This window comes from Palaemon carinicauda, chromosome 18 (genome assembly GCF_036898095.1).
Source record: "Palaemon carinicauda isolate YSFRI2023 chromosome 18, ASM3689809v2, whole genome shotgun sequence".
Classification (NCBI taxonomy): Eukaryota; Metazoa; Arthropoda; class Malacostraca; order Decapoda; family Palaemonidae; genus Palaemon; species Palaemon carinicauda.
The window spans coordinates 38,140,568-38,166,747 of NC_090742.1; the positions used below are offsets into that span (position 1 = coordinate 38,140,568).

The window sequence follows — 26,180 nt, forward strand, 5'->3', positions numbered from 1 at the left end:
TTTTAGGAAAAAATTCAGTGAGGAGCCGCAAACTACTCCTAAAGTTTTACAGATATCCAAATGATGTTAAGAGGGTTTGATGGGTGTTATGTGAACTACATTCATACCAATTTCCTATTGATATTTGCCATAGAAAAGTCACAGTAACTATTTTTTGATATCCGCTGGAGACAGATTTTCGGCGGCGCCGTAAATTACTCGTAGAATACTTCACATATCTATATAAAATTCTCAGGGATTTATGGAGTGGAGATTTACTCTGCCCATACCAATTTTCATTTTGATATCTGCCATAGAAAAGCCACAGCAAATATTTATTTCGGTATGGATTGAATGGTTATGTTTGGTGGTGGAGTAAATTGTTCCTAGAATAATTCACATATCCAAATGAAAATTTCAGGGATTGATGTGAAACATAGTTTCTCTGTTCCTGCCAAATTTCATGGTAATATCTACAATTGAAAAGACACAACTACCATGTAGCCTTCTTAAATATGCTGTTGAATGTAGCAACATTACAGTGAACTACGTGATAATGAGCGACATCAACAAAGGACAATACCGATCTCATAAAGAATAGTATTATTAGGCATTTGATGAAGGATGATTGGTTCATCATAAGTCTTCACCCGACTTACGGGATTTATTGAACAAATGTTTCTTTGCCTTATAATTAGAAACAATATTCCATTACCTTGAAGGTGGAATTAGGAAGGAAATGCATGTAACGTTGGTTTTTTTATTAGCAAAATAGACACTTCATAAAATATAGAATCTCCGGTTTTTACGAATATGAAAATATGACATTTTTTTTTTTCAATTTCCTAAAAGGAGAAGTTTTTGGCATCTAATTCTCACTAATGCTATGACGAGGTTCGGATACAGAAGAATTGTTAGGATTCCTTTGGTGCGGTGACGACCAGCTCTCCCTCCTTGGAGAGAAGGGAAGTGATGGCGTCCACTCTGATGGCGGCTGGTAACTTGACCCGACGGCTGAAGCTCTTATTTGAAGACCTTCCGTCCTTGTCCTTCACTTCCTTCACACCCTCCACCAGGATCTCGTTCTGCTCTAGAGCCTTTACTTGGAGGTCTCCGCCAACAAAGTCGCGGACATCGATTTTGACCTGAAGGTCAGAAAGACTAGAATTATTTTTAGTTGACTTTACTAGGTACATATCAGGAGGAAATGCTCCACAAGATATGCTCCTTTATTAGCAATAAAGCAGTATCCTGTACAAAAAGAACTCCACACAAACAGAACCAACAGTTCTTTGGGATCATCTGTTTCATGAACATGGGACTATGCTTAGTAAGCAAATTGCATACTATTAACGCTGACAATTTAGAAAAAAAGAATTATGTAGTTGAATTGATTTTCTTTTCACTGATGTACAGTTTTTAATTTTTTTTTTTAAGAATAATTAATTTTTGTATAGTAAATAGTTACAGAAATGTAAAATTAGATGGTACTTATACTTAGAATATATCTTATTAGGCTCAAGGGAATGAAATTCACTGTACATAAATTTATATTATGAGATTCAAAAGTTTAAGATGGAGCTTTAATAAGGTTAAATGCAATTATGAAGATTATTACTTAAAATGGAATGAATATAGCTTACCTTTAGAGAATGGTCATCCCCCACCAGAGACATTTGTTGGTCCTCCAAGAGGTTTATATCATGTGTATCTTTGAAGAGGTTCCTCTCCTGTAACAAGGTCATCTCAGGGGTGTGGTTGAAAACCCTACTTGCAGCATCTTCAAAATCTCGGTGAGCCTTTGCAAAGAAGTCATCGTGAGAACTGGACATATCTCGAGAAAACAGACTGTCAGTCATGTTCAAGCCTTCAGTAATGTGTCCGTGCAGATTATACTTTTGGCTATTCTCAGAAATTGACTGAGAGGTGCCTGTTTGTTTCGAGGAGTGAGATGAGGACATGAGTGCACTTGCGTGGTTCGATAAACTGTGCGATGTGTTTCCAGATGAGACCGTTTCCCTATCTAGAGATCGAGGAGTTGTGGACGATTTAATATCTTGCTGTTTCTTTGGAATAGTGATTATTAATACACCATCAGAAGACTTTGAAGATGAAACAGCTTCAGAGTTTGCCAGTCCTGGAAAGACGAAATTCCTGCAGAAACTTTTGGTAGAAACAGAACCTCCATCTTTCTTCTCTACCTTTCCTTCGACAACCAACTCATTTTCATCAATGACTTTAATCTTCAAGTCCTCTGTTTTAAAATCATGGACATCCAACACCACCTGCAAAGAAAAGTGTGATTATAATATATCGTTTGGTTTTATGTATATTTTGAAAAGATAAAAAAAATGTCAGTTACTTGAAGTAAATAAACAGAAGAGTTACAAGCTACTAACTTTGTGGCATTCGTGATCTTCAGATACAGAAACTGCTTGATTCTCTTCTCTCATATCTTTCTCTCTCAAGCTTCTGTAAGAGGTCATATCGTGTGCCCTGGACAATGTTTCTCCCTGTTTTTCCATAACTTCCTGTACTGCCTTTTCAAAGTATTGACGAAGTGATGCAAAGTGGTCGTCATGAAAGAAGAGTCCTTTTTCAAACACTGGCAGAAATGATGAGTCAGCATAATCCTTTAGTGTTTTGTTGGAAATAGATTCTTCTCTCTTTTTATTAGTCAATGTGAAATCCTGAGAATTTGTATGTGAATTGGAAGAAATAGAACTAGATGAGTCAGCTGAGCGCATTTCTCTTTGATCCCTTTCTTTTGGGACCTTGATAGTAAGAATTCCATCTGATGACATTGCTGAAGTAATGGCCTTAGTCTTGACTGGACCCGGAAAAGTGAATAATCGCTGAAAGCTCCTCTGCGAAGATTTCCCTTCGATTTTCTCTTCCACTTTACCTTCAACCTTTAGTACCTTCTCATCAATAACCTTCACACTAACGTCACCAGTTGTGAAGTCTTTTACGTCTAGAACAACCTAGAAAATAAGAAAGATATATATTATGAAAGGAAGTGCGTAAAGATTTGAATATATTGTTGCTTAAGATATACCAATACTATTTTCACCTCAAAATAAAAATCTGAACGAACCTTATGGAAAGTGTCATCTTCTGTAAGAGAAACGGCCTGATTTTCTTGCTGTAGATTCTCCTTCCGGAGGGTCCTGTAGGCAGCCATGTTGTCTCTTGTGTCAATTGCAGACGTTCTCCCAAACTTTTTCAGAACCTCCTCGACAGATTTTTCAAAGTCCCTTCGAGCAGTGTCGAAAAAGGAGTCGTGGAAGAATGATCCTTTCTCTGAGATGGACAACAGAATATCAGATTTGTCGTCCTGTGAGAAACTCTGGAGTGGCATCTTTGTTTCTGTCTGGCTTGAGAAACTTCTCTTCAGTTTTGTCAGTCGAGCTAGAGCTTGTGGCTTCCTCATTTATGTTCTGCAGTTGGAAGGTTGACCTTCTTTTGGGAAATGTCTCTTTGGTTTTTCTTTGGGACACTGACTGTTAGGACACCGTCAGAGGACATAGCTGAGGACACGGCATCAGCCTTGACTAGACCAGGGAATGTGAAGCGACGACAGAAGCTCTTCTTGGAGATTGAGTTTCCTTCCTCCTTCTCAACGCATCCTTCAACCACTAGTTCGTTCTCGTCTAGGACTTTGACCTTTACATCTCCATTCATGAAGTCTCTGACGTCCAACACAACCTGAGGAGATAAGGAATCGAGTCCTTAAATACCATTTGTGTCAAGGATTCTCCTCTGAAGAATTATAGTAAAATTGAGTGTGGCACGAGAACAACCTTCCACTTATAGTTAAACTACCTTTGATAAACAAATTAAAGTAATTTCTCAGTCACAGTTTTTATGAATCTTGGATGGAGAAATACAAATACTGTGTATTAGTATGAGAACTATTGCTTTTTATCGAAGGTACCATTATTTGAAAAAATGTTGTGGACTTTACAGAAGACAAGTGATGCTTATAGAAGACAATTATCTATGACCAAGTATTGTAAAAAATGATCTACAAAGGAATGTAAATATAAGTGTTTATAAAGATTCAAAGTTGAAGTTTAACTTATGCCTCTACTTAAATCCGACAGAATTAATTGTCATCGAACTCATTTGAGAGAGAGAGAGAGAGAGAGAGAGGAGAGAGAGAGAGAGAGAGAGAGACCTACCTTATGATGAGTCATCTTGGGATACAGAAATGGCTTGATTGCTCTCTTTGGGATCTACTTCTCGAATCTTCCTGTAGGAATCGAGGTCATTTTCTTCGGCTGACCTCTGACCCCATTGACTCACGACCTCCTTCACGGCTTGGTCAAAGTTCCTTCGGGCGTCTGCGAAGAAGGAGTCGTTGTAGAAGAGGCCTCTGGTGGCAATGGGAATGAGGCAGTCCTCCAGACCCGGCCACTCCATTGTGTAAGTCCTTCCCTCTAAGGACGTTTTGTTGCTGCTTTCTGAGGAAAAGCTGCTGCTGCTGCTGCTTTTACTCACTCTGGAGGACGAACTTTTCACGCTGCTTTTCATGTCGGAGGATGAAGTCGTCTGCACAGAATCGGCAGCACAGCTGCTGAGACGAGAAGCTGGGTTGCTCTGGTGTTGTGTTGGAGCCATCTTTTCTTTATTTTCACTTGAGAAATGTAATTGAAAAACTCGTTTTGCTAAAAGTATATCGAATATAAGAGAAGTAATATAAGTCTGTAAAGTTATGTAGTTATCACAGATTCACTTCAATGGAAGGATCAAGAGTTATTGGCTTTCGTTGCTAAGAAGTCAGAGTCTAAACTGTTCTGCCGGGCGACACACTCTGGCCGGCTTATATACAGCAGCCCTTGGCACCCACGCGACCCTACTTACCTCCTACGGCAAGGGCGTCACCGGTGATGTCATTCTAGATCTTTCGAGTTTTTCTGCAAAGGAATTTTTTCTTTGGTTCTCTAAATATTTGATATTTGAACTTGAGACGAAGAACAATAAATATTGCAACAAATATTTGTTTGTATGTAATTCTAGCTGATCAATTTCCCATCAGTATAAGTAATAAATAGCTTCTGACTACAGTTCTCCTTTTAAGGAAGTAAAGTGGCTACCTGGACGAACTCATCTTTTTTATATATGTAGTTAAATGACGAATATTTTCTTTTGTTGTCAAATGAGTGATGACACCTGATACCGGATTATGCATAATGGAGTTTATATTGAGAAGATCATTAATATTATAGGAGGATCATTATAATCTGTTTTTTATTTACGCACACACACCTAATCATATATATATATATATATGTATATATATAAATATATATATATATATATATACATATGTATATATATATATAAATATATATATATATATATATATACAAATATATATATGTATATATATATATATATGACTGGTGTATATAAATATGTAATAAACCAGTTAATGCCTATTCTGCTCTTGGTGTCATTATCATTCGTACCTCTTTTCTTCCAACTTGATCTTTTTTTACTGAATATATATATATATATATATATATATACCTTGGTCTAAACTGAAGATAAAAATGAGACAGACAGAGATGATTTGAACCTCTTTGTGTGTCTTGCAAAATCGTTATTTGATTTGTTCATGTTTACTGAGAGAGAGAGAGAGAGAGAGAGAGAGAGAAGAGAGAGAGAGAGAGAGTCCGGGTCCAAAGAATAAATGTAAATTCCTCTTGTTCAAAAGTCCTTATGCTTAAAAGGAAAGATATTTCGAGTTCGATAAAACTACTTCCTTTTTTTTCTTCGTCTGCCAAAATGTTGACATAAATGGTTGTGTTGACACCTGTTCGTTTTGTTTATGAATCATCTATTTGTTATGGATAAGGTTTTGATATGTATGTTTTTTTTCTCTCCCTCTCTCTCTCTTTCTTTCTCTTCTCTCTCTCTCTCTCTCTCTCTCTCTCTCTCTCTCTCTCCATTATCCTGGGACCTTCTAGAGTTCAATAGTCTCTTAAGCATTAATGAAATGTTTGGGCTCGAGTGGTTGTTTCACGCAACGTCCCAATAGTGACGTCATCAGGGTGTAGGCTTCTTGCCAAAACTGGTTTGCCCACGGGCCAAGGTGACGGTGTACCTCACCTGTCGGTTTGGCAGTGCATTCATTTCTTGTTTTATTTGTGGAATTTGAGTCACAATATGGAATTAGGCCTTCACATGGACACCAACAGATGGCTGAATAGTGCTCGTGGCTGCGAATTACGACTACTGTCGTACAATAACGGATATTCTATAGGACATTCACGCAATTATACGTTGGGTATCACTCTACTGAAAATGCTACCTTTTACGTCACGGCTTTATGATATTCATATGTGACCCATATTAGTTAGATTATATTTGTTTGAAAAATACGGTTTCATACAAGTCAAGAATAGTTTTCTATGATATGAATTAAATAAATATTGACGGAAAACTGTACCTGTAATAAAAACCTACATATGTTCGTATTATTATTATTATTATTATTATTATTATTATTATTATTATTATTATTATTAGCCAAGCTACAGCCCTAGTTGGAAAAGCATGATGCTATAAGCCCAAGGGCTCCAACAGGGAAAAATAGCCCAGTGAGGAAAGGAAATAAGGAAATAAATAAATGATGAGAATGAATTAACAATAACAGCGTCAAAACAGATATGTCCTATATAAACTATTAACAATGTCAAAAACAGATATGTCATATATAAACAATAAAAAGACTCATGTCAGCCTGGTCAACATAAAAACATTGGCTCCTTCTTTGAACTTTTGAAGTTCTACTGATTCAACTACCCGATTAAGAAGACCATTCCACAACTTGGTAACAGCTGGAATAAAACTTCTAGAATACTGTGTAGTATTGAGCCTCATGATGGAGAAGGCCTGGCTATTAGAATTAACTACCTGCCTAGTATTACGAACAGGATAGAATTGTCAAGGGAGATCTGAATGTAAAGGATGGTCAGAGTTATGAAAAATCTTATGCAACATGCATAATGAACTAATTGAACGACGGTGCCAAAGATTAATATCTAGATCAGGAATGAGAAGTTTAATAGACCATAAGTTTCTGTCCAACAAATTAAGATGAGAATCAGTAGCTGAACACCAGACAGGAGAACAATACTCAAAACAAGGTAGAATGAAAGAATTAAAACACTTCTTCAGATTATACCAAACTTGGCTGATATGGAGCGCAGGTGCAAATAAATAAACTATTATTATTATTATTATTATTTATTATTATTATTATTATTATTATTATTATTATTATTATTGTTGTTGTTGATCACCGAAAATCTTGTAAGACTTTCTCAATAAGCCAATTTTTTGTGCAATTGAAGAAGACACAGACCTAATGTGTTTCTCAAAAGTAAATTTGCTGTCGAGAATCACACCTAAAATTTTGAAAGTCATACAAATTTAAAGAAACATTATCAATACCGAGATCCGGATGTTGAGGAGCCACTGTCCTTGACCTACTTACAATCATACTTTGAGTTTTGTTAGGATTCAACTTCATACCCCATAATTCGCACCATGCACCAATTTTAGCTAAATCTCTATTAAGGGATTCACCAACCCCAGATCTACATTCAGGGGATGGAATTGATACAAAGAGAGTAGCATCATCTGCATATGCAACAAGCTTGTTTTCTAGGCCAAACCACATGTCATGGGTATATAGTATGAAAAAGTAATGTTGTTTAAATGAATAAATAAAATAATTTTTATCTTAAATTCTCTCCATTTGCTATTATACCAAACTTGGCTGATATGGAGAGCAGGTGCAAATAAACAAACTATTATTATCATTATTATTTATTATTATTATTATTATTATTATTGTTGTTGTTGTTGTTGTTGTTGTTCTTGTTGTTGTTATTATTATTACTACATGCTAAGCTACAACTCTAGTTGGAAAAGCAGGATGCTATAAACACTGGGGCTCCAGCAGGGAAAGTAGCCCACTAAGGAAAGGGAACAAAGAAAAATAAAATATTTTTTAAGAACAGTAACAACATGAAAAATATTTCCTATATGAACTATAAAAACTTTAACGAAACAAGATGAGGATAAATAAGATAGAATAGTGTGCCCGAATGTACTCTCAAGCAAGAGAACTCTAACTCAAGGCAGTGGAAGACCATGGTATAGAGGCTATGGCACTACCCTAGACTAGAGAATAATGGTTTGATTTTGGAGTGTCCTTCTCCTAGAAGAGCTGCTCACCACAGCTAAAGAGTCTTTTCTACCTTAACCAAGAGGAAAGTAGTCAATGAACAAATACAGTGCAGTAGTTAACCCCTTGTGTGAAGAAGAATTGTTTTGTAATCTCAGTGTTGTCAAGTGTATGAGGACAGAGGAGAATATGTAAAGAATAGGCCAGACTATTCGGTGTGCATGTAGGCAAAGGGAAAATGAACCCTGACCAGCGAGAAGGATCCCAGTCATAGGACCCCATAACTCTCTAGCGGTAGTATCTCAACGGGTTGCCATGTTTGCATTCTGAAATATAATACAAATATTCCTGTTATATTAAATAGATATAGAAACCTCTTATTAGTTTTAAATAACTATATTTAATGATAAACAACATACTTAGCAACACACCTTGGTCTGATCTTGGACATGTACCAAATTTTCTACTAGAATTTTTCTTGAATGCTTGAGAAATACCACACCTCAAAAGATAAAGCCATCCGCATGGCCTAAGAGTTGATTTGATAATAGATGGAGGATATTTCAGAGTAGTAAAACTCCGTGAACTTTACACAAAATGTCTGCATGAATGATCCATACTTGCAGCTTGGAAAATCTTTATTATTTTACTAATTCACTAAATGGGAGACAAATGACCTGAAAAAAATTACAACCCAATAAGTTTACTCTCCGCAATATATGAAATATTTACAAAGATCATATTAGGCCGAAAGCAGGCAGGCTTTAAAGGTGGGTATCCAACAACTGGCCATATCAGTATAATTAACCATATGAAAAAAACAACATAATATGACAAACCACTATGTATGGCATTTATAGATTATGAGAAAGCTTCTGATTCTGTCAAAACTTCAGCAGTAATGAAAGTCCTTCAAAGACAAGGAATAGGTGAATCTCAAGTTAAAACACTTGAAGATATCTTTACAGGAAGTACGACAGTCCTAAAACTACATATAGATAGTGAAAAAAAAAGTTCAATTGAGGGAGGAGTTAGACAGGGAGACCACATCTCCTAAATAATTCACAGCATGTATAAAAGAATTTTAAAAATTTTAGACTAGGAAAATGTAGGAATTAATATTAATGGGTAATACCTTAACAACTAAGGATTTGCAGATGACGTAATTGTGTTTATTGAATCATGGGAGGAAGTGCAAAAGATGATCGAAGATTTGAATAGAGAAAGCAGAAATATAGAATTATGTAACACAGTTATCAGACCAGTTTTGATATATGGATGCGAGACATGGTCTCTAACAAAAACATTAGAGAAAAAATCTAAAATTTTTGAGAATGGGATTGAGAAGAATAGAGAGGCCCATCTATGACCAAGAAATAAATGGATGGAGAAGACGGCATAATAGAGAAATGAGAAATAGTGCAAACCAAATAAATATATTTGATGTAATTAGATCAAGAAGACTCCAATGGGCAGGACACGTGGCTTTTATGGATGAGGATAGAGCTCCAAAGAGGATATTCTTGGCTGACGTAGCTAGAAGACCTGTATGACGGCCAAGAAAAGATTGGAGAAGATGCTTGGAGGAGGATGTAAGAATCTCTGGGGGAAACCCAAATGAATGGTTGCATCAGGCACAGGATAGAGATGAGTGGAGAATCCTATCACGAGCGGTCATGGGTCAAAATGTGGCTTAAGTACCACCGGAGTAAGAGTAAGCAAGTAAGTAAGAAATACAAAACTGAAAATAAATATAACATTCAATAAAAAAAGCAGAGAGACAACAAATAAGGGCCATGGACGAGCCTCTAGAGATTATTAGTGAATATACTTTCTTAGGACAGACATAGGTGTTTCCCCAGAACACGAGACCGAAATTAAAAGAAGGATAAATCTGGGATGGAGAGCATTTGGTAAACAAAATGAGATTATGAAAAGTATAATGCCACTTTCTCTAAAAAGAAAAGTATTTAAACAGATCGTCCTGTCAGACAAATAACGTTTATTTTTAGTGGATTTCGTATGTAGATGAGTTAATACATGTATGTAAAACATTTATTCATGAGTTTTGTTCATTAATAAGAAATAGAGACCAATGATTTTAGATGTAATTGAGAAGGAATAGATTGAATTAGAGAGAGACACGAAAGTAAACGAGCATCAGGCACGTATTGTTGTTAGAATTTCACTGAGTGTTATGAATTAATAGCCAAAACATCCCACTCATTGTTCCAGAACCTACGTATTGGTCATAAGTGACTCATAGGGACGCGAATCAGAAGGCCGAGAAACAAAGAAACCGTCACGTGATTGAGATCATTGAGGACAAGCTTGACACTCCCAGATTAGCGTATACAAACCCATTGCGCACAGGGAGCTGTCCTCTTCTAGGGTTAACTGTCTACAGGTCCTCCTAGACCCAGGATTTAACCCGGCCGCTGATGGGGTGGACTACGGACTCTGCTGCATGTCTGTTTGCCGCATACCATACCACGTACGGAATGAAGTTCATCTGGACCGATTAGCAGCCGAGTAAAGGGAAACACTTCTCCCTTAACACAACGAAGGACGTCGATCTCTCTCTCTCTCTCTCTCTCTCTCTCTCTCTCTCTCTCTCTCTGAAACAATGCGAAGGCCTTCGATACACCTGGTTTGGCCATACTCTCTGCGAAGGGCCTAAGATCGTTGAATTGGCCCATTCTTCGTGAAGAAGCATATGTTCGTCTGCCTGATTCAAGACATCTTATCAAAATCTCCACGGGAGTTTAAACCACAGTTTCGTGTATTTCTTTGTACTCGGCAGTGTTAAACAATTTAAACCAAATCCTAAGTAAAGTAAGAAAACGGTCAAGTGTATCCATTCCCCACGTTAACTTTAATCTCCCGAGAGACTAAATAGGTTTTACAAAGTAAAAGGGGCTTAAGGATTTGAAATTAATTGATTGAATGGTTTCAAGTAAATAAGAGTTATTCCAAGAAATAAGATTAAATATGAAGCTTCCTTTTCATTAAATGTTTTTGGAGCCATCACAGTCCTACCAACATAAACTTATGCCTCAAAAATATGGATTCTTACTAAAGCCTTAGAACATAGGCTCGTTACAACTCAAAGAGCTTTGGGAAGAATAATAATGGGAATAACACAGAAATAGAAAAAGAGCAACATGGTTTCGAAAGCAAACTAAAGAAATGGATATTGGCAGGACATTTAACGAGAACAATTGATAATAGATGGACATTAAAAATGACAGAATGGGTCCCTAGATATTGCAAACGAAGCATACGAAGGAAAAGAAGACGATGTATTGACATGCTAAGAAAATTTGCTGGTATAGACTGGCACTGAAAGACCGTAAGTAGACAAGAGTTGGATGATATATCTGGGGCCTTTATCCTGCAGTGGACTATCTACAGCTGATGATGATGGTGATTATGATATATATATAATATATATATATATATATATATATATATATATATGTATATATATATATATATATATCACACTGTACATAAATCGAGGTTAATGATAAAAAACTGTTTACACTTGGTTTTTGCTGGAAGTCTGAATGAGGATAACCTCTATCATGGTCAAGGGAGAATCAACTACCGTACATTAGAATGTATTTTTTATCGAAGAGAATGTTCTTGATAATTTTATATTTCAAGTGTAAAAAAGAATGTAAATAAAAACAGTATTTTGCCCTTAGAAAATATTCTATGAAGTCACTACTTTTTTATTCTGTGCTTCCCTGCATGATTGTTTTTGGCGTTTCTTATATTTTATCGAATTATTAAGATATCTCATTTGAAAATATAATGATATCTTAAAAAAAGGGCAACAACATCGTTAGAAATTTCAATAGAAGACTTTTTTTTATTCAAAACAAATCTTTTTAAAAACCATGTTTGCTCTCCATGAGAGTTTTCTCATGTAGACTACAGCATTAAAAAAAGTCTTCCGCGTTAGTACTAATTATATATATAAAAAGAAAATAACTAGGAAGGTGATGCAACTCTCTCTACTTAAGGTACCCTGACACTTGCACGAATTTGTGGCACGTATTGGCACGCATTTTGTCGTGAACTGGCGTGAACGATGCGGGAACTGGAGTGAACGTGTCGTGAACGGTGCGTGGCATGCGTGCCAGTCGTGGCGAGAATTTTGAAATGTTCAAAATTTGTGGCACGCATTGTCACGACAAAATTGGCGTGAACTAGTCGTGAACAATGCGCGAACTGGAGTGAACATGTCGTGAACAGTGCGGGACGATGCGGGAGGATGCTTGCCAGTGCGTGGCAATTAAATCATTGGATTTATCCCTACTTCCTCATAATCATCAAAGAAAAAAATCTGTATAATGACAATATATTCTTTTACCTCTCCCCTTTCCTTATTTAATCGTTTATTCCTTATTTCAACAACGATTGTGACTCACATATACAAAATTCAAACGGGTATTTAATTTTTGAAAATATTTTCAAAAGAACAGAACTCCCAAATTGTGATAAAGGATAGACGAGAAAAGGGAAAAGTTCTGATATAAAGGCTTCGTATTTTTTCCAGTTGAGTCTGATAGAGGTGGTCATGGTGGATTTGATTTGTCAATTAAACTAAAGGTTCCCTTTTTCATTTGTAGAGAAGCTCAGGAAACAATTTCATGCATTAGAACTAAGCCGAAGGTTTATGTAGTGCCGAAGGAAAATCTTTTTATCCCTCGGGGAGAGAGAGAGAGAGAGAGAGAGAGAGAGAGAGAGGAAAGAGAGAATAATTGATTTTATAGCATAACTAAAGAGGAGAGAAGTTCTTTAATCCCTTCATGAGCAGGTGTAATACTTGAGAGAGAGAGAGAGAGAGAGAGAGGAGGAGAGAGAGAGGAGAGAATGTTTACGATTTTTTTAAGCGCGTTGCTTTATTGATATATTCAGTACTGGTATTACAGTTACAAAACCCAATATTCTGACCAATTACTTGCATAACTGATCTTAGTTGCAAAGTGATGGCACAACAAGGTTTTATGCATGTGTATATATATATATATATATATTATATATATATATATATATATATATATTCGGGAAGTGCGAAAACTATGCATGAACGTGTCGTGAACTTGTCGTGAACTCGTCGTGCCAATTCGTGCCATGTCGTGAACGTGTCATGAACTTGTCGTGAACTATGCGTGAACTATGCGTGAACTTGTCGTGAACAGTGCGGGAACCTCCCAGTGCGTACCACAAAAGTGGCACGCATTGTCATGACAAATGCGTGCCAATGCGTGCCAGAAATTCGTGCAAGTGTCAGGCTGGCTTAGTCTATCCATTTAGTATCATTCTTTGGTACTTCTTTATTCTTATTTTCTTACTCAAGATATTTGACACATTTTTTTTCACAATAATTCCCTAGTGTATTTAAAGCGTTTAGTCCTTAATTACGGACAGGGCGACCAGATTTTGATAATTGAAATAGGGGACACCTTAAGTGTAAAGGTAGTTGGTTATTGGAACATCACCTAAGTGAAGTTACACATGCACTGACGCTGTGCGAGCTTCCGATGTCCTTTTCAGCTGGGTCCAGATTGTCCAGAACCGACTTCATTGACTTTTCTTTTGAAGTGCGTTCATTATATATTTTGTTACAAACATTTGTTTATTACATGTGTTAAAGCATTACAATACTGGAAACAGGAATGTCTTGCAGCTTTGAAGGATATTACAACTAAAGTGACTTTCCTTAATATATTGAATTAAATGCAGACAATAAGATACACACGATGAAAACCATTCCATAATCCTTTTGAAATGATTTTCTTCGTTATTATCATGTTATTTTTCATTTGTCATATTTTGCACTGGCTCCAAATGCTCTCAAGAGATGTTGTTTGGTTTGAGCATATGTGATGAACTCAGATCATAAAGAGTATATTGTTTTTTCTTTTCTTTTTTTTTCTTCTTGTTTAAATTGAAAATACGGGACAAAATGCTCGGCGTCCTAGGAAAGGCCGATACGGTTACACGGGACAAATTTCATAAACAAAGGACTATCCAGTCAAATGTGGGACGCCTGGTCACCCTGATTACGCACTTGATATCTTTATTTCTGTTTGTTCCCAAATGGCATCCTTTTCTTGATCAAAATCTAAATTTCGAAACTTTTGTGTTTGGTAGACATGTTTTTAATGGTAACTCCCTTTCTTTTGTTATACAGTATAATCATCCTTATTTGGCAGATTAAAGACATTTTAGCCTATTAAACAAAGCATAGGTAGATTTACAGGACAAATTTATTCATTTCTGGAAGTTGGAAAGTCAACAGGCATGTCTACCCACTGGTCTGTGTATGTTTTTTTTTTTTTTTTTTTTTTTTTTGAACGATAGTATTTTGTATTGGAGCTATTAGTTTTTTCTTTGTATTAGAATAGCCAAATAGCCCATTTACTTGGCATTATCACCGATGAATGAATGCGTGAATAAAATGATATATGGGAACATATCAAGTCCTATTATTTGCCATTACCTTCACAGGTATGAAACTAAAGCATTGTTTTGGTTAACCACGTGTGTGATTAAGGAGCGTGATGTCACACACAGCCTTGGTGATTCAAACCCAGTGACCCAAAACTGCACACAAGCTCTATAGATTAAGGATATCTATAGACCTTGGCTGCACAGTGGCTGACGGTTTTGCCGTTATATGTTGACACGGAGCACCTCTGCTTATAACCTGACTCGTATTCGACTTCTACTGGACTGAGAGAGGCCAATGAAGGCTTTCCCTAACATTGTTTTGTCGAATTTAATCTAAACTAGCGCCTGGCATCGACTCTCCGTAAACCCAGCTTTATATTAGAACGACGTCATCTCCAAGATTAATGATTTCATAATATAAAAATAATGACATTGATACTCGTTATTGAGGTCAGCCTTAAAAGTTTCGATTATGAAATTCCTCTCAACATTCAATTGAGGAATAAATGTGACTGAGTAATACTCTCTCTCTCTCTCTTTCGTTCTCTCTCTCTCTCTCTCTCTCTCTCTCTCTCTCCACGATGCTAGAATCTTCTGGAGTTCATTGAACTTGTGGTGGTTCCTTAAAGGACGTCACAACAGTAACATCATCAGGGTGTAGGCTTCTTGCCAAAATTAGCTTGCCCTCGGTGTACCTTGACCTTGGGGTTGCCAGTGCATTCACAGTCAAGCACATTCCTCCCAATGGCCAGATTTGACACCCCCCCCCCCCCTTTTTTTTTTTTCTTTTTTTTTTTTTTTTTTTTTTTTGCAGTCGGGCATAGTATAAGGCAGTACACGGCTAAACTGGAGTTAGAATTTAGCCACAAGTTAGGATATGCTGTACTTATACTGTTGGCTGGTCAAAGACCAGTAAAATAATCCATGTAATTCATTATACCCAAAGGAATGCTGTTGAACCCTTTTTTATTAGCTGCATTAACTTGGAAGAAAGATACGGTGTATCAAAAGTCTAGAATTCAAATCTAATCCCTAGTCTCTTTTAATTTAATCCGGTATTATCCTCTTACCTAGAAGCTGACTTATCCGGAATTATCGAGAAACTGACATTTTAGGGATCCCCTTTTCCTGTATAAATACCATCTCTTTTAGATTATGGATTCTTACCGTGAGTCCGTCGATGTCCCTAATGGACATCAAGTCTTTTCATTTTTCATTTCATGGCTATATAATACATATTTTATGTTCATCACGTGTCAGCGTTTGTAATTTCTACCCACACACACACGCACACACACACACACATATATATATATATATATATGTGTGTGTGTGTGTGTGTATGCATATATATATATATATATATGTATATGTATATATATATATGTATATGTATATATATATATATATATCTGTATATATATATACATATATATATCTGTATATATATATATATATATACATATATATATCTGTATATATATATACATATATATATATTTATGCAGTATATATATACATATATATGTGTGTGTATCTATATATATATATATATATATATTCATATATATAGATAAATGTATATAAATATGCATATACAGTAAATGTATGTATCGATATACTATATATATATATATATATATATTTATATATATACATACATATATATATATGTATATATATATATATATATAGAGTATGTATATATATATATATATATGTATATACATACATATATATATATGTATATATATATATATACACACGCATATATATACATATATATATATATACATATATATATATATATATGTGTATACATATATATATATATATATATATACACACGCATATATATACATATATATATATATATATATATATTCTAATTGACCATAGGACTTTTTCGCAATTGAATGGGGTAGGCAATACCTCATCGATTCAGCCATATCATACTCATTTATGAATTTACAGTCTTTAGGAACGTTGTTGCGAGACCCACATCCTTTTCTTGACCTCAGCAGATGCTGTTCTCCCTACAAAATTCAGACTACAGTTTCAGAAGGTCTCCTCGAATGCATTTGAGGAGAAATCCCTAATCCACTTGATTCATTTCCTGTCAAGGGATTACTCCCAAAGTAAGAATAGATTCTCATTCCGGAGATATTCTTCAAACAGGATGTTTTTTGAAGAATAAGATTACATTCTTTTACACAAAAGCACTGCGTGAAATGACAAGCATTATTTTCATATGAGGATTTTAACGATTACTCAAACACTCGGTGATCAGTCGCCATCTTGGAATCACGTTCAAGCAGATTTCAGTATATAACAATTTTAGATTAAACACAGCCCACAGAAAATAGAAATTCGGGTATTTATTGTCGCGAACGAAGTGAGTCACCTTATATGAAAAGTCAAAATTTTCGCGAACGAATCTCACCCAACCCATAGCCCAGTCATTCCCTTTCATTATTATCGCTTGGTCGGGGGGGGGGGGGGGAGCTGATATTTCCGGCGGCGGGGTCAATAACTCCTATGCCATTAAATATATTCAAATGATATTTTAAGGGATTATTCAGACAAATACAAGCTTTGTTTCTGCCAAAGTCTAAAGAAAGAAGTCAGCCGCAGCGCAGATTACAATTTAAAGGCCGTTGTCAGTGACGTCAGTCTAACCATGCCAAGGGTTGTACTTAATTGTTTTCATACTAATCCAGTAAACAATATTCACGGATTGCGTCCAAGAGTTCAAGGTCCACTTACTATATTGTAAGTGGGATATTGTTTTATTATCTTTAATCAGTTACTTTTCCTAAGAAAATGACCAACAACTGTACAGCCTTTGGGTGTTCTAAAACAAAACTGAAAACAAAATGATCAAACATCAAGTAATTCTGTTTTCCAAAAAATGATAATTTTTTAGTGCGCTGGAAACAAGCATGTTGTCCAGCTCATAAAATGAATCTTGAATATTATGTGATTTGTTCTGTTCATTTTGCAAACAAATGATTTCATGGATGATATGAAGTCACATTTGCTGTAAATTGAAAATCCCAAAAGTAAGAGAATTTTGGCATAAGATGCTATGCCGCCTTTTTTCCTTTATGGGGGGTAACTTTTTTGTTACTTATTATTCTCAATTGCGTTGCAATGAAAAGAATTATAATGACCAAATGGTGAAAAAAAATAAAGAAAAATCATTTTTATCATTACGATTGATAATTATTGACTGATTGGTAAGCACATTACGTATAAGAAAATAAACTTGGTAAAGAATGTAGATTATATTTGATGTCACGGTTTATTTCCAGAAACAAACTTAGATTACAAACTATCTGAGTAATAGTTTTTGAAGAAATATATATATATATATATATATATATATATATATATATATATATATATATATATATGTACTGTATATATATTTATGTATATACACACACACACACATATATATATATATATATATATATATATATATATATATATATATATATATATATATATACATCCGCATATATATATATATATATATATATATATATATACATACAGTATATATATAAATTATATATATATATATATATATAATATATGTATATATATATATATATATATATATATATATATATATATATATATATATATATATATATGAAAATAATTTATTTGATAAAGGAGGTGCAATATACAGGTTATCCAGTGCATGATTTAGGGCCCTGAAATCGTAGGTTATGGAAAAAATTTGTAATTGACCCTTTGTGTAAGAAAACGTCCTCCCAGAATCTATGTGCAGAGACAGATAATCCTTTTTACAGATGCTCCTCATTTACTCAAGTTGGTCAGGAATAACTTCATAGATTTTGGATACATGTTGCCAAACGGAGATAGAATATCATATCATCCGATAAGAGAAATGGTGATGAAATCCAAAACAGACTATGGAGTCTGGACTGACTTATAAAGTAATTTTGATTCACCTACACGTTCATGGGTCGGAACCTGCACAGTTGCGGTCAAGAAGGTGCGGTAATGCTCTTAATTTTCTTGGAGGAAAGGAAAGTTGCTTTTCAAGAATAATAAATGGAAAGTAACAGCTCAGTTGATATCGTTAATGGATGAATGGTTTGATATTATGAATTCTTCATCCATGAAAGGCGACAAACCTACTCGATTTGCTTTCTGCGTAAATTTTGAGTATAATGAATTCAATGAAGAATCATGAATATGTGATTGAATTCTTGAGGTAACTAACTGAACCATACAAAGAGAATGAAACACCTGCAAGTACACTCAGTTCTGATACTGAAAAGGAATCTTTGAGGCATACAGGTTATATAGTTAAAAAATGACTCTTCAAAATCTACCTGATCTTAAAAACAAGTGTCCAGTGTTGTTGCGAATGATAAATGTTAGATACGAGTATATATAATGAACACAGATGGTCTTTATGTATCCTTACATTTTTTCTTTTCCCAATTAAGCAAGATGAGAGAAATCTTTTTCGCTGTCCATGGTGAAAACTTCAGAGTAGGGAATCATTGCATAAAAACTCTTTATGACGAGATGAGGTTATATTGTGCATTTAAAAATAAAAAAAATAGAATAATTTCAATAAAAAATCAAGAGATTACAGAAGTATAAAACGGAAATATATGAAAATTGTCATATAGAAACATCGTAAATAAATTGAGAAATAATTTATGACACTAAATAATACCTTATTCATACTTCTATACGAGTAATGAACTGAAATTATTTAGTGTCATGTTTTCTCTAACGATGCTACATTAGTGAAGAGTGATACAGTAAACAACAATATATCAAATTTCCATGAGAAAGAATATCCTTTAAGAAAATCCTTTAATTAGAAATGGGTAATGAGTGAATAAAAAAGGTAAATACGCAAGGGTTCCTTTAAATTAAGGCAAAGGCGTTGATGACGTCATGCGAGGAAGTGGCATAGATCGTACTGCTGTCAGGCCGACCTCATATCGCTCGCTTGCGACAACAACGTCGTAACTCAGAAAAACAAATGTATTTTGAGTTATCCATATAGACATATTCATCTTCAAATGCTGATTTTTTTGGCAAAAGTGTCATAATTGTAGCTAAAAAATTGATCGCTAGAGGTGCTAAATGTCCTAACGACATAACATAATATGAGTGTTTTAATTGATTAAAATGGCTCTCCTGAAAAATAGCTATTTTTGAGTTATGACGACGTTGTCGAAAACGAGCGATATATGCTGATATATGTAGATCTTGGGCATGCCTTGGCTGTCACTTTTGTTCGTAAGTGACGACTTTTAGCTAAAAATTCAATGAGGAGCAGCATACTACTCCTAGAGTTTTACAGATATCCAAATGATTTTCACAGGGTTTGATGAGTGTTATGTGAACTACATTCATACCAATTTTCGTATTGATAATTGCCATAAAAAAAGTCACGGTAGCCATTTTTCGATATTTGCGGGAGGCCGATTTTCGGCGACGCCCTAAATTACTCGTAGAATACTTTGCATATCTAGATGAAATTTTCAGGGATTTATGGGATGGAGATTTACTTTGTCCATATCAATTTTCATTTTGATATTTGCCATAGAAAAGCCACAGCAAACATTAATTTCGGTATGGATTGAATGGTTATTTATGGCAATGGAGTAAATTGTTCCTAGAATAATTCACATATCCAAATGAAAATTTCAGGGATTGATGTGAAACAGTTTCTCTGTTCCTACCATAGTTTCCCTGTTCTACAATTGAAAAAACACAGCTATCAGGTAGCCCTCGTAGATATGATTTTAAATGTGGCAGCATTACAATGAGCTGCGTGATAGTGAGCGACATCAACGAAGGACAATGCCGATCTCATAAACAATATCCGTCCAGAGTTGCAGCTAGTATTAGTAAGCATTTGATGAAGGATGATTGATCCATCATTAGTATTCAATCGACTTACGGGATTTATTGAACAAAGGTTTCTTTGCCTTATAATCAGGAATAATATTCTATTACCTTGAAGGTGGAAATAGGAAGGAAATTGCATATAATGTATGTTTGTTTTATTAGCAAAATAGACATTTCATAAAATATAGAATCTCCGGTTTTAACGAATATGAAAATATTACATTTTTGTTTGTTTTTTTTTTTTTGTTTTTTTTCAATCTCCTAAAAGGATGAGTTTTGAAATACAGACAGAATCTTTTGGAATCTAATTCTCACTAATGCTATGACGAGGTTCGGATACAGAAGAATTGTTAGGATTCCTTTGGTGCGGTGACGACCAGCTCTACCTCCTTGGAGAGGAGGGAAGTGATGGCGTCCACTCTGATGGCGGCTGGTAACTTGACCCGACGGCTGAAGCTCTTATTTGAAGACCTTCCGTCCTTGTCCTTCACTTCCTTCACACCCTCCACCATGATCTCATTCTGCTCTAGAGCCTTTACTTGGAGGTCTCCGCCAACAAAGTCGCGGACATCGATTTTGACCTGAAGGTCAGAAAGACTAGAATTATTTATAGTCGACTTTACTGGGTATATATCAGGGGAAAATTTTCCACAAGATATGCTCCTTTAATAGCAGTAAAGCAGTATCCTGTACAAAAAGAACTCCACACAAACAGAACCACCAGTTCTTTGGGGTCATTTGTTTCATGAACATGGGACTATGCTTAGTAAACAAAACGCATACTATTAATGCTAATAATTTAGAGAAAAAATTATATAGTTGAATTGGTTTTCTTTTCACTGATGTACAATTTTTTATTTTTTTTTTAAGAATAATTAATTTTTGTATAGTAAATAGTTACAGAAATGTAAAATTAGATGGTACTTATACTTAGACTACATCTTATTAGGCTCAAGGGAATAAAATTCACTGTACATAAATTTATATTATGAGATTCAAAAGTTTAAGATGGAGTTTTAATAAGATTAAATGCAATTATGAAGATTATTACTTAAAATGGAATGAATATAGCTTACCTTTAGAGAATGGTCATCCCCCACCAGAGACATTTGTTGGTCCTCCAAGAGGTTTATATCATGTGTATCTTTGAAGAGGTTCCTCTCCTGTAACAAGGTCATCTCAGGGGAGTGGTTGAAAACCCTACTTGCAGCATCTTCAAAATCTTGGTGAGCCTTTGCAAAGAAGTCATCGTGAGAACTGGACATATCTCGAGAAAACAGACTGTCAGTCATGTTCAAGCCTTCAGTAATGTGTCCGTGCAGATTATACTTTTGGCTATTTTCAGAAATTGACTGAGAGGTGCCTGTTTGTTTCGAGGAGTGAGATGAGGACATGAGTGCACTTGCGTGGTTTGATAAACTATGCGATGTGTTCCCAGATGAGACCGTTTCCCTATCTAGACATAGAGGAGTTGCGGACGATTTAATATCTTTTTGTTTCTTTGGAATAGTGATTATTAATACACCATCAGAAGACTTTGTAGATGAAACAGCTTCAGAGTTTACCAGTCCTGGAAAGACGAAATTCCTGCGGAAACTTTTGGTAGAAACAGAGCCTCCATCTTTCTTCTCTACTTTTCCTTCGACAACCAACTCATTTTCATCAATGACTTTAATCTTTAAGTCCTCAGTTTTAAAATCATGGACATCCAACACCACCTGCAAAGAAAAGTGTGATTATAATATATCGTTTGGTTTTATGAATATATTTGAAAAGATAAAAAAAATTTCAGTTACTTGAAGTAAATAAACAGAAGAGTTACAAGCTACTAACCTTGTGGCATTCGTGATCTTCAGATACAGAAACTGCTTGATTCTCTTCTCTCATATCTTTCTCTCTCAAGCTTCTGTAAGAGGTCATATCGTGTGCCCTGGACAATGTTTCTCCCTGTTTTTCCATAACTTCCTGTACTGCCTTTTCAAAGTATTGACGAAGTGATGCAAAGTGGTCGTCATGAAAGAAGAGGCCTTTTTCAAAAACTGGCAGAAATGATGAGTCAGCATAATCCTTTAGTGTTTTGTTGGAAATAGATTCTTCTGTCTTTTTATTAGTCAATGTGAAATCCTGAGAATTTGTATGTGAATTGGAAGAAATAGAACTAGATGAGTCAGCTGAGCGCATTTCTCTTTGATCCTTTTCTTTTGGGACCTTGATAGTAAGAATTCCATCTGATGACATTGCTGAAGTAATGGCCTCAGTCTTGACTGGACCTGGAAAAGTGAATAATCGCTGAAAGCTCCTCTGCGAAGATTTCCCTTCGATTTTCTCTTCCACTTTACCTTCAACCTTTAGTACCTTCTCATCAATAACCTTCACACTAACGTCACCACTTGTGAAGTCTTTTACGTCTAGAACAACCTAGAAAATAAGAAAGATATATATTATGAAAGGAAGTGCGTAAAGATTTGAATATTTAGTTGCTTAAGATATACCAATACTATTTTCACCTCAAAATAAAAATCTGAACGAACCTTATGGAAAGTGTCATCTTCTGTAAGAGAAACGGCCTGATTTTCTTGCTGTAGATTCTCCTTCCGGAGGTTCCTGTAGGCAGTCATGTTGTCTCTTGTGTCAATTGCAGACGTTCTCCCAAACTTTTTCAGAACCTCCTCGACAGATTTTTCAAAGTCCCTTCGAGCAGTGTCGAAAAAGGAGTCGTGGAAGAATGATCCTTTCTCTGAGATGGACAACAGAATATCAGATTTGTCGTCCTGTGAGAAACTCTCTGGATTGGCATCTTTGTTTCTGTCTGACTTGAGAAACTTCTCTTCAGTTGTGTCAGTCGAGCTAGAGCTTGTGGCTTCCTCATTTATGTTCTGCAGTTGGAAGTTGACCTTCTTTTGGGAAATGTCTCTTTGGTTTTTCTTTGGGACACTGACTGTTAGGACACCGTCAGAGGACATAGCTGAGGACACGGCATCAGCCTTGACTAGACCAGGGAATGTGAAGCGACGACAGAAGCTTTTCTTGGAGATTGAGTTTCCTTCCTCCTTCTCAACGCATCCTTCAACCACTAGTTCGTTCTCGTCCAGGACTTTGACCTTTACATCTCCATTCATGAAGTCTCTGACGTCCAACACAACCTGAGGAGATAAGGAATCGAGTCCTTCAAAACCATTTGTGTTAAGGATTCTCCTCTGAAGAATTATAGTAAAATTGAGTGTGGCACGAGAACAACCTTCCACTTATAGTTAAACTACCTTTGATAAACAAATTAAAGTAATTTCTCAGTCACAGTATTTATGAATCTTGAATGGAGAATTACAAATACTGTATATTAGTATCAGAACTATTGCTTTTTATCGAAGGTACCATTATTTGAAAAAATGTTGTGGACTTTACAGAAGACAAGTGATGCTTATAGAAGACAATTATCTATGACCAAGTATTGTAAAAAAAATGATCTACAAAGGAATGTAAATATAAGTGTTTATAAAGATTCAAAGTTGAAGTTTATCTTATGCCTTTACTTAAATCCAACGGAATTAATTGTCATCGAACTCATTTGAGAGAGAGAGAGAGAGAGAGAGAGAGAGAGAGAGAGAGAGAGAGAGAGAGAGAGAGAGAGAGACCTACCTTATGATGAGAGTCATCTTGGGATACAGAAATGGCTTGATTGCTCTCTTTGGAATCTACTTCTCGAATCTTCCTGTAGGAATCGAGGTCATTTTCTTCGGCTGACCTCTGACCCCATTGACTCACGACCTCCTTCACGGCTTGGTCAAAGTTCCTACGGGCGTCTGCGAAGAAGGAGTCGTTGTAGAAGAGGCCTCTGGTGGCAATGGGAATGAGGCAGTCCTCCAGACCCGGCCTCTCCATTGTGTAAGTCCTTCCCTCTAAGGACGTTCTATTGCTGCTTTCTGAGGAAAAGCTGTTGCTGCTGCTGCTTTTACTCACTCTGGAGGACGAACTTTTCACGCTGCTTTTCACGTCGGAGGATGAAGTCGTCTGCACAGAATCGGCAGCACAGCTGCTGAGACGAGAAGCTGGGTTGCTCTGGTGTTGCGTTGGAGCCATCTTTCTTTATTTTCACTTGAGAAATGTAATTTAAAAACTTGTTTTGCTAAAATAATATCGAATGAAAGAGAAATAATATAAGTCTGTAAAGTTATGTAGTTATCACAGATTCACTTCAATGGAAGAATCAAGAGTTATTGTCTTTCGTTGGTAAGAAGTCAGTCTAAACTGTTCTGCCGGGTGATGCACTCTGGCTGGCTTATATACAGCAGCCCTTGGCACCCACGCGGCACTACTTACCTCCTACGACAAGGGCGTCACCGGTGATGTCACTCTGACGTAATCTTCATTCGTACTCTATTTTGGGATGTCTGAGAGGAAGGGAGATCGTTCTAGATCTTTCGAGTTTTTTCCACAAAGGAATTTTTTCTTTGGTTGTCTAAATGTTTGATATTTGAACTTGAGACGAAGAACAATAAATATTGCATCAAATATTTGTTTGTATGTAATTCTAGCTGATCAAGTTCGCATCAGTGTAAGTAAAAAAGAGCTTCTGACTACAGCTCTCCTTTTAAGGAAGTAAAGTGGCTACCTGAACGAACTCATCTTTTTTATATATGTAGTTAAATGTCGAATGTTTTCTTTTGTTGTCAAATGAGTAATGACACCTGATACCGAATTATGTATAATGGAGTTTATATTGAGAAGATCATTAATAATATAGGAGGATCATTATAATCTGTTTTTATTAACGCACACACACCTTCTCATATATATGTATATATATAAATATATATATATATATATATATATATATATATATATATATATATATATATGTGTGTGTGTGTTGTGTGTGTGTGTGTGTAACTGGTTTATATATGTATAAACCAGTTAATGCCTTTTCTGCTCTTAGTGTCATTACCATTCGTACCTCTTCTCTTCGAACTCGATTTGTTTTTCCTGAATAGATATATATATATATTCCTTGGTCTAAACTGAAGATAAAAAAAAGAAAGACAGAGATGATTTGAACCTCTTTGTTTGTCTTGCAAAATCGTTATTTGATTTGTTCAAGTTTACTGAGAGAGAGAGAGAGAGAGAGAGAGAGAGAGAGAGAGAGAGAGAGAGAGAGAGAGAGAGAGAGAGAGTCCGGGTCCAAAGAATAAATGTAAATTCCTCTTGCTCGAAAGTCCTTATGCTTAAAAGGAAAGATATTTCGAGTTCGACAAAACTACTTTTTTTTTTTTTTTTTTTTTTTTATCGTCTGCCGAAATGTTGAGATAAATGGTTGTGTTAAGACCTGTTCGTTTTGTTTATGCATCATTTATCTGTTATGGATAAGGTTTTGATATCTATGTTCTCTATTCTAACATACAGATAAAATTACGTTTGTATTTAGGTATGATAACTATAATTTGATTTTGGTTGATAAGCAATGCAGCGAACAGAAATTAGCGTGAATCAGCATTTAAGTTACATTCACCAGAAAGACGAAGTGGGGAAAGGAAACGAAGTGTATGCAAATTGTTTGCGTGGGCGAATGCAAAACCTAAAAATGGACAAGATACCTAGGAATGAGATCACTTGCGTTTAT

At 35.5% G+C, this 26,180-nt stretch overlaps 3 protein-coding genes across 3 annotated transcripts in view; 1 reads left to right on the forward strand and 2 right to left on the reverse strand.

The window, feature by feature from the left end:
• The window catches only part of LOC137657257 (serine-rich adhesin for platelets-like), an 86,181-nt gene extending 82,679 nt beyond the window's left edge, over positions 1-3,502 (reverse strand). Inside the window, 4 exon segments of the mRNA XM_068391595.1 lie at positions 884-1,124; positions 1,623-2,264; positions 2,379-2,963; positions 3,077-3,502. Of these exon segments, the coding sequence (XP_068247696.1) occupies positions 884-1,124; positions 1,623-2,264; positions 2,379-2,963; positions 3,077-3,412 (1,804 nt within the window). The 5' untranslated portion in view covers positions 3,413-3,502.
• LOC137657050 (glutamate receptor ionotropic, kainate 2-like) overlaps positions 1-26,180 on the forward strand; it is a 229,407-nt gene that overhangs the window by 86,836 nt on the left and 116,391 nt on the right. The gene's annotated exons all lie outside the window — the stretch shown is intronic.
• On the reverse strand, positions 20,805-24,799 carry LOC137657778 (uncharacterized). The gene is made up of 5 exons (XM_068392286.1): positions 24,203-24,799; positions 23,098-23,709; positions 22,400-22,984; positions 21,643-22,284; positions 20,805-21,147 (listed from the first exon to the last, which is right to left on the reverse strand). Exons 1-5 carry the CDS (start codon positions 24,641-24,643, stop codon positions 20,917-20,919), a joined length of 2,511 nt encoding a protein of 836 aa, XP_068248387.1. The 5' UTR covers positions 24,644-24,799; the 3' UTR covers positions 20,805-20,916.

Coding starts and splice junctions, on each gene's coding strand:
- LOC137657778 (XM_068392286.1), bottom strand. CDS start 24,643: ATGGCTCCAACGCAACACCAGAGCAACCCAGCTTCTCGTCTCAGCAGC. Junction 22,985..23,097: donor AAGATGACACTTTCCATAAG/GTTCGTTCAGAT, acceptor CTTATTTTCTAG/GTTGTTCTAGACGTAAAAGA. Junction 22,285..22,399: donor AAGATCACGAATGCCACAAG/GTTAGTAGCTTG, acceptor TTTTCTTTGCAG/GTGGTGTTGGATGTCCATGA.